This window comes from Odontomachus brunneus, unplaced genomic scaffold (assembly GCF_010583005.1).
Source record: "Odontomachus brunneus isolate Ranch 3 - 2012 unplaced genomic scaffold, Obru_v1 Obru_scaffold_035, whole genome shotgun sequence".
Lineage (NCBI taxonomy): Eukaryota > Metazoa > Arthropoda > Insecta > Hymenoptera > Formicidae > Odontomachus > Odontomachus brunneus.
The window spans coordinates 1,346,068-1,355,901 of record NW_022639485.1 but is presented as its reverse complement, the minus strand read 5'-3'; the positions used below and the strand labels follow the sequence as shown (position 1 = coordinate 1,355,901).

Here is a 9,834-nt window from a genome sequence, read left to right as displayed (position 1 = left end):
GAGAGAAAGAGAGGAGGAGGATGAGAGGAGGGGTGGGATAGACGATGATGACCCTGGCTAGCTCACTATTTTTGGATGAGCATCTTCAAGGTTGTCGACTATCTTTATACTCTTTTCCTCCGTTTCGTCGACGTGTGAGAATTTTCAGTCGTGAAAAATTGGCGCGACCATTAAGTCGGCGCGTTATGATTATCTATGGCTTGTATTAAAAGTCATTACTTTGAAATTTGCCTCAGGAGGATGAGATACTCAGATCTTAATTTTGAGTTTAGACATGAAATTTTCAGCGGAACCGCGATTACAAATGCCATATATCACATGTATTATATAATTCAAAATAGAAACTTCAAATCTAACTCTAAATTCAGATCTGAGTATCTCGCGTGTAACAGTTTCGAGTAACGACGATAATTAATACGGGCCTAATGTAGAAATCATATGAATTAGTATGAAAATAAGATGTGATACACACAACACGCCTATGAGGAAATACTCATTAGATTTTTCTTACATATTTACGTAGAATGGCGTTACTTGCGTTAGCTACATTGTTAATCTTTCTGGGAAGAATACCAAGAGCGTGGAGAAAGTGGCGAGAGCCGTGGAATAATTAAAATCATCGTTGTACGTCGCAGTCTGCGTTCCGAATTTCGCAAAGAACGCGTTATACCATGTGCCGGAAGTGTCGAAAGAAAAGCGCATTACACAAAAGCCACAGGATGTATAACGTACAGGTTGGCCGTCATTCGATGTGCGGCCACGTGTGCGAGATGGCCGATATCGTCAGAAAATATATGCGTTCTCAGCAGCGATAGTGCTGAAGCTCGAAATTTCCAACGATTTTCCATGTTGTAACATTTCATTTTTCAAGTATCACACTCAGAGAAAAAGACACAGTGGTGGCAACTACACACATGAATGATAGCTACACAAGTTAAGATATAAACGATACATATTAACCATGCCTGGAAAATTTTCATGATAAAATATTGTTATATTAATTGTTCCTTCTTTGATTTGCCTAAACAATTTGTATTTTTTTAATTCATAGCAAATACAAATTAAATATTTCGTTTTATTTTTCAAAACTCCAAAGAAAATAGCAACAGAGAGAAAGAAAATCTAGATACGCTCATTAAAAAAGCCTACTTGGGGAGAATCGCGCAATCATTTCAAATCATCATTAAAAAAAGTACTTCTACATACAAAACTAGTGCAATTGTCACCTATATAATTACTATTGCCATGTCTTTTTCCTGAGTGCACACGCTTCGCGATTATTGCAGCGATTGATTCGAATTCGCGCTACGTTTTGCAAAGGAATGATTGAGATCAAGGCAGACGACATAGCATCGCGACATGACAAGCTAACGAGATTGCATTTTCAGGGAAACAAGGAAAAGATGGACCAGAGGAGAAGAAGGACGCTGACGGTGAACTCTGGGGCAACGTGGAAGCGCAGGCCGCCTTCCTCGGGCCCAATTTGTGGGACAAAACTCTGCCCTACGATGCCGACCTGAAGGTATTGAATCATGTATGTATAAAGGCGCGACACGGTAAGCCCTCAATATGGCTGAACCTAGTTCCAAAATTCAATACAAGTTAAAATCAAGACTAAGCTAATCGTCTTGTCTCGTTTGTGTGTCTTGACTCGATCCACTAACTACTTGCTCAGGGATACCGTCTATGCTCTGTGAGTCTACGCCGTGTTCTTTTTCTTTCTCTTTCTCTCGGACTTTTCTTTTGCGCGTTCGCGCTATTCGTATCGCGATAACGCAAGTCGAAAGTTCGGTTTTCCTACGTCAACGTTCGGAAATGCGCACGATAAAGCTCGCGTATACCCCGGAAGTTGCCGCGTGTATGTGTGCACATACGCTATGTAATAGAATGGAAAACCAATGCAGCGGACCATTGCATTCGCCCCTCCCCCCCCCTCCCGTTGTAACACTTGCTCCGTTATAATTCGCCTTCCTGGATCGAGAAACCGGGAAGCCGAATATTAAGCCGCTATGCAATCGCGACGATAGCGGCCGCTTTCTCCGTTCTGCCTCGGCGGAATCGAGGAAGTTTCGGCTATTCTTTCCTCCATTCGCGTTATTATTTTTAGCAAAACTATCCGGCCTAACCTGCCGAGGAACGGGGCGTTCTTTTTTTCTCTTCTTCTTCTAGATGACTCTTTCTTCTAACGTGAAATTTAGCGTTATCTCGCGACGTCGCAGACAATATTGCGCAATTTGCTATTTTAGTTTAAGCAGTCGATCGCTCGCTCATACGCCCGGGTTTCTACCAGATTTTCGGGCAGGAATTGACTCCCTTGCGAATCTTTCACCGTCGCCACGAACTTTCACCGTCCTTTCCGTCGCGACACGGTGCTTGAATTTCGATAAAGGTGCACGCTGAAGTTACAAAGTGCAAAACGAAACGGAGTGTGGAATGCAAAGGTGTTTGCCGCGAAAGCGCGTCAGCAAGTCAGCAAGTTTTTCTCGCGAGTTCTTACATGGACTTTCGAAACAAAGAGCATGGGCTACGGCGTACAGAGTATAGACGGGTTTCCCGCATCAATGCCACATTTACGGCAGCTACAGGACCTATCTTTGCGGAGCATCTAGGCTCTAGGCGAGATGTTATTTATCCGACTTCTCACTTTCAATCAAATAAAACGAACACAAAAGACTAACGACTCAATGTGAAGTTAATGCATCAAACGTCGTTAAATGCAGCACGACGGTTATCGACCTATTTGCAAGATCTTCTTGCAAGAAACAAAAGAGAAAACTCGGTTTGTGTAGTTGATTTTTAGTTCTCTGGGGACAGATGGAAACTCGATTGTAGGATTAGAAAAATTCTTGTAGGGAGAATTTCTGTTCAGTCGATTGTTCTCAGTTATTTCACGCGAGTTTTAAGATAGCCGCGTTGTCAAGTGTCGCACTTATAGTGGCTCATCAAAGAGAACCGCATAAATTTACTATTTATCGACAAAATTACAATTAAAAGGAACACGTGTAAAAAGTGTCAACTTTAATTGCAAACATCTCAATTCTCGAATGATCAATCTTTTTCTACTTGTACGAGCAGTCAGATAACATTTCAATGTAGTGTAATATTTCAATGTAGTGCTTTATAAAATTCTCATGGAACACGTTTCATTGTCCAACTAGATAGTTGGAACTTAGTCGAATGTTGAGACGAATATTTTCGGTCGCGGTAACAGAGACATCGTTTCTCTTCGCCGAGTCTTCGTCTGATTCCCCTTCTGTTGCACGAACTGAGACTTTTCCCGTGTAATTCGCGTGTGCGTGTGTGTGACACCCGTCTAATCTGCCTAGGAGCGTAAGATAGGGCTTGCTTGAACTTGACAAGGCTCCGAGAAGCCACGAAAATGACATCTCGGACCTCTGTTGGTAGTACGTGGATCTCGATGAGTTTCTTTCCGAAAACGGCATCCCCGTTGATGGTGTGGCTGGCGGCGGACAGGGTGCCATGCAGGGTAGCCAGCTGCATAAAATCAACAACACCGAGGCTCCCGGACACCAAGGGTCAGCGGGTCTCCACTTGGAACCGATCACCAAGCGTGAAAGGTCACCCTCGCCGAGCGAATGCTGCTCGCCAGATCCCCTGAATCCACCCTCACCCGCGGACTCCAGTGAGTAGAGAGCCAATGTTTTTTTTTATTTTGCACTATTGAACTTTTATTTCTCGTCGTAGCCGGGTTGTTCGCGATGTCGATCCTGAGAAGTGTTTCACGCTATTCTTATTCCTATGACAAATATCTACGCGCTTCTAATGTCATTTAATTTAGCCACATATGATCTGATACATATGTATACTTGTTAATTTTTTTAATTGAGTGAACTGTAGAGAAAATGAGTGAATGAATGAGTAAGTGAGTGAGTGTGTGTGTGTGTGTGTTGTGTGTATGTAAAAGAGAGAGGGGCAAGAAAAACACGCTATCTCAGAATCTGTATTGCGATAACGTCAGGCTTGTCGAGAATATCACAGCAAACTAGACTAACGTCGACATTGTCAATTGTGCCCCTTCCGCGCGACAGATTCCGAGGACTCGTCACGAATACAATATGGCTTGTCTCTTATAGCGCTCTCGATGGCCTCATCGGGGCGAGATTTCGATCCACGTACTCGGGCCTTCTCCGACGAGGAGCTCAAACCACAGCCGATGATCAAGAAATCACGGAAGCAGGTGAGCCCCTATCCCCACATTTTATTTAATGCACGTTTACCCGCTGTCCCGCGCTTTCAATTTCCGATCGGCCGCACGCCGAGACAAATGAAATTCGCGCGGAACGCGGTATTTCTCGCGGTGCAATTAGATACGGACGTTCTAATGTTCTTGTGTCCTTTCTTTTCCTCTTTCTCTCTCCCCCTCCGTCTCTCTCTCTTTCTCTCTCTCTCTCTTCCGTTTGCGGCCGCAGTTCGTTCCGGATGACTTGAAGGATGACAAATACTGGGCGCGTCGTAGGAAGAACAACATGGCAGCGAAACGATCGCGAGACGCGCGTCGCATGAAGGAGAACCAGATAGCACTCAGGGCCGGCTTCCTCGAGAAAGAGGTGAGTTTTCCCACGGCTGGCAATTCGAAACCGGCACGCCAGTTGCATCTAATGCAGTTAACTTGGCTCGATAAGATTAACGGAGGCGCGTTTAAAAGCACAAGACTGACGATTTGATGAAGATATTGAAAGATTCATATCGTACTTTTACTGATTTTCTTTTCGATTTTGGATTATTGTCGAAATTGCAGATATTCCAAGTGATTAGGTGAAAGTAAGATTTTACTTCTGTCGTCAAAACTATGATTTTAAGCCTCCTCGCTGCGATCTCTCGAATCATGACGTCAGAGACGAGATACTGAAAATTCCTACGCACTACTTTCAAATGAAAAGATATTTGAATGAAAGGACACTTTAGATCGCTTGAACGTATTTATAAAATGCTCTGAAATTATTCTTTTTCTTTGACAGTAATTGGATAGCCGTAAAAGTAATAGCCGTGGAAAAATTGTGAGAAAAGAAGGAGGTCGTGTGTCACGTAAATTTTGCATCTATTTATTGACTGTCAAGGGAATAGGATAGTTGCCGAAGCATTTTATTAGTATGTATCGGCAACTTGAAGTATTTTTTTACACAAACATCTTTTTATTCAAAAATGACACGTGTTCTCTCGCTTCTGTACGGAAAAGTCTGGTTAGATTAACCAAATGTCTGAAGAAAACGAACTGGAAATTCCGGTTGAAGTTACCAGAATTCTATTCGAGTTAGCAAGATTCTGCTTAATCGAACAAGATTTCTGGTTAATTCTGGTTCGAATTCCGGTAACTTCAACTGGAATTCCTGCTTTGTTTCATCAAATATATTTAGTTAATCCAACCAGATCTTTTCTTCCCATATGACGTCATCAATCAAAAGTTCCGCGGCGAGGGACCAGGAGCCTTAAGCTAAACGTAAACTTTGCGCTGCAAAGAAACCAAAGAGACCATTGAGTGCGTAATCTTTACTGAAGATTGTCGTACGACTTCGTGTCTTCAGCTGTTCAGAGAGACGTGAAAAATTGCCCGCGCGACCGAGTAATCTTCATTTGCTATTTCATTTGCAGAACATGGGTTTGCGGCAGGAGTTAGAGCGGTTAAAAAACGAGAACATGCTGCTGCGCGACAAGCTGAGCAAGTACACGGACGTCTAACACCCCACTGTTGACCATCTCTACCTGCTTGAGCGACACACAGAGAGAGAGAGAGAGAGAGAGAGAGAGAGAGAGAGAGACGCGGACACGAGGGCGCATCACACCAGCCACCCCCTCGCTTATAGTCGCAGCGCATAGTTGCTTCGCCTCTGCGGAGGAAGCGAAGAGGAAGGAGAGCATGTCGACGAAATACCAGCCACTCCCGACCCGACTGCCGCCGCCCTGAAGCCGACTTCCTCAGAAATCTCTAGAAATCCCTTCTCTCTCCACGTATCTGCCTCACTCTCAGCAAACGCACACATACACACATCCTCTCAATCACTCACTCACTCACGCACTCACTCTCTCTCTCTCTCTCTCTCTTTCTCTCACTATCTATCTATCTTTCTCTCTCTCTCTCTCTTTCCCTTTCTTTCTCTCTCTATCTCGAATAAAAATCTTCTTAAGTCCTCGCTCCTTGTCCCACTCTAGAAAACTCCTCCACTTGTAAATAGTTATATGTATAGTTAGATTATATACACACATAGAGAGACCTATACACGCGCGTATACGCGCGCGTGTGTATATATGAATATATATACGCACGAATATATATATTCGTATATGTATATATATGTACGAAGCAGAGAAGGAAGAAACACATACATATATATGTATGAACACATATACACACACATATATATATATACACACACGCATGCATACACAACATACACGAGTATCTGCGTTGAGGAAAGAGATACGTTCGTTACGCGTATACGAACGCGAAGCGCGCGTTCAGCGCTCGTCGAGACACGTCGATTTTTACGCGATCCAGTAAAGTCTTCCGCGGATTCGCGCGTATTCGTGCCGTGGTATTCCGAAGAGAAATCTCGGGCAATCACGAGACGTTAGGGCGAAAAATTCGCGATGGTACTCTCTCTCTCTTTCTCTCTCTCTCTCTTTCTCCCTCCCCTCTCTCTCCACACACACTCTCTTTTTCACACACTGTCTCCTTCTCTCTCTCTTTCTCTCTCTCTCTGTCTATCTCTATCTCTCTGTTTCTTCCTTACTCGGAGAGAAGACGACGAATCTCGACGACGCGCTGAGCACTGCCATATGTAAGGAAAAGTAAAAAAAACAGAGCTATGGCTAGGTCGACATGGAGCGGAGGCGAGCGAAGATTGGGAGAACGACGCTTTTCCGCGTTAAATATCCTAGTTCTCCGAGAATGCGTTAATTACTGTAGCGTATCCCACGTGGTGATGGTACACAAGTGATTCTAGTTGTTTTAATCGTAAGATAGATGATATACGTGTTTCGTTTTCATAGTTTCTTTTCACTCCTTCACTTTCTCTCTCTTTCTCTCTGTTCATCTGTCTACCTACCTATCGATTTACCTTACCTGCCTATCATTTATCTGTCTATCTACTTATCTATCTATCTACCTGTCCACCTATCCATGTCCAACTCTTTGCTAGCGCGTAGCGAATCAATCCGGCCACGTGAGGAGTGCACCTGGAGTGCGCGGGAGGCGTCGCGACGCGACTCTATCCTCTTCCTCTTTCGTAACATTATCCGCTGGCCCGAGAAAGTCGGCGGCTTGGGGACAAGTGATGGATGTGGACGGGCCCGTCGAGACTCGCGCAGGCTGCGCGTGGCGAACGGATTTCGGTGCAGGATGCCCATTTTGTTTGTAAAATATATACTTTAAGTCATCGAGTCATCCTGAGGCACGAGCGGGACGCGGACAGAGCGGCAGCTCTCGTCTCGAGATCGTTACGCGGGATCGATCGTCGCGAGACGATGCAGGGTGTTGTCCGGCGATCGAGTCGCGCGCAGCCACCGCCGGCTTGCAGATGGGTGCGTGCATCGTCCACGTCGAATCGTATGGCGTGATATCACACGAGCATTCACGATCGTGCTTAAAACGTAAGTCAACCGTTCGCGTGCACTGGCCCTCTTCTCTTCTCCCTCTCTCCCTTCTCATTCTACACTTGCTCCTCCATCGCTTTTCTCCCTCATCCAACCATTTATTTCCTCCCTTATCTCACTCCCTTCTTCCACTCCCCGTCCCTTCTCTTTTTAAGTTTTTAGATGTTTATTTGCCATCGCCGCAAGGAAACGGCGATGGCGACGGCGATGGCGATCGAAAGAGCAAAAGTGGAGCCGACGAGGAAATGTGCTTTTTATGAAGTAGCTTTTTACGAGATAACGAGAATCTATATTGTACAGACGAACGCGAGATCGAGCGACGTCCGATCGAGCGATCCCCGCTCGTGGCAAAATTTAGTGACAATAATCGAGATACGAACGCGCTTCTTGTCGAGGGAGAAAGCGCGAACGAGTCAACCGGAAGGACGAGCGGGACTTGTGGCCCAATCGCCGCGTCTCGATCTCGAAGGGTGGCTACGCCGGGACAGAGGATTTCGCTTCGACGTTCGTTCGTATGCACCAGGGTTGGGCGTGCAAATCGCCGCAGTCTGCGTCTACATGTAGACAACGTGAACCTGTCATCCACGCGAACAACGAGTAACCTATGCGGAAAGAAAAGTTTGGCTGTAATGAGGCGAACCCACGCGTTTAAAGGTTGAAAGGCACAGAATTTTGAGTTTTCGTCATACCCAGATTTGCTTCTGAAAACCAGAAATTTCGTTATATTTACACGACAATTTTATTATATATATAAAGATTAAGTCGAAATGTAAAATCCCTTCTCAATGGGTTTTTTGAGCGAGTCATACATTGTTCTTCAAACGACATTCACACACAACGACAAAAGTTTCATCGTATCATCATGAAGCTTGGTTGCAGTGAATCAACCAACGTATTTTGAAGGCAACAGAATTTCCGGTTCTTAGAACGAAACTTAAGACCAGAGATTCTCCAACTAAAATGCGTTGGTTCGTTTTATTAAAACCAAAAACTTCACAATATTAATGTGTTCTGCGCATAGATGTTTAAAAAACGTATAATTGCTCAAAAATTCATTGAGTTAATTTTTTTATTTAACGCTTAGAATCCTGACACAAATTTATGAATGTTGTTTCCATTGGAGTTCATAAAATCTTCTGACAACATTCTCAGTTTCAGAGTTAAATCTACCAATCCGCCGCATAAGGAAACGAAAATTTCACTTGTTAGCTCTTCTAAACATTAATAATTAGTAATAACGCTTAATAATTAGTACCTAAAATAGATATCGCAACTGTCGCACAGTTTAATTAAGCTTTTTCGTATATTTTAATATAATTCGCAATACTCTCTACATAGTTCACATTGTCTACAAAAAAAAAAGGCGTGTATACATCGCGTAGACGATCACCTGATGAACAGTCTTGTGTGCGTGGAATCTTGGAATCCGCGACCCAACCCTGGTATATAATAAACACATGTACCGGCGACACGTAATTTTAATAATCTAGTTCTTTCTTTCGGCCGAAACGTGGCGCTCGATGTGCGCGAACGCGACAGCGTTTTGTACATACATCGTTTTATCGACGAGAAGAGTGAACAAAGAACAAAGACAAAAAAAAAGAAAAATGAGAGAGAGAAACATACACCGAGGATCAAGCGAGAGACGAAGGTGCAGACGACAAATTTGAATTTGAGTTGATGTGTTCGATTGACACGGCGAGCTCGCTCAAAAAGAGAAGAAAAGAAGAAAAGATATATATGTATATATATCGCAAGACGATTTCGCCGATCGCGCGTGCGCGCGTGAAAACGACACAGCCTACCGTTTTATTCTCGCGACATTTTTGAAAAGAGAGAGATTTCGAGCGTTTTATATATATATCCGTCGCCTTACCGTGCGCTGTCATTATTTTCTATGTTCGTTACACACGTGTCACATTGTATACGTAATTCTACCGGAGCGGACGTCCGTCTCGCGGACGCACCTGTCTGTTCGCACGTCGACGATATCGCCGTAGTATCACGTGCGAGCGCAATAATCCGATCGCTGTTCAATGCCTTATCGCTGCCCGAGCGATTTGCCGAAATCGTCGCGCGCCGAATCGTCCGAATGACAGTCCCTCATGATTGCCTTGGCACGCTTTTCGACGGAGGGGCCCTTGCTCGCGCAGACGACGACAGATCCGAGCGACGATATGCGCGACGAGAATTACCCGATCGAGTCCTTCCTACCCTCCCTCT

At 44.4% G+C, this 9,834-nt stretch overlaps 1 protein-coding gene across 4 annotated transcripts in view; it reads left to right on the top strand.

Annotated features, from left to right (window-relative positions):
* LOC116843759 (thyrotroph embryonic factor) overlaps nt 1–9,331 on the top strand; it is a 125,792-nt gene extending 116,461 nt beyond the window's left edge. For 3 of the 4 annotated variants that reach the window (XM_032814495.1, XM_032814492.1, XM_032814494.1), the window contains 5 exons: nt 1,389–1,534; nt 3,406–3,643; nt 4,095–4,198; nt 4,431–4,568; nt 5,611–9,331. In XM_032814495.1, the coding sequence (XP_032670386.1) occupies nt 1,389–1,534; nt 3,406–3,643; nt 4,095–4,198; nt 4,431–4,568; nt 5,611–5,697 (713 nt within the window). In that variant the 3' untranslated portion in view covers nt 5,698–9,331. The remainder of the gene's footprint in view (nt 1–1,388; nt 1,535–3,405; nt 3,644–4,094; nt 4,199–4,430; nt 4,569–5,610) is intronic. The other variant, XM_032814493.1, reaches the window with a different exon arrangement.
* Nucleotides 9,332–9,834: the final 503 nt, after the last annotated feature.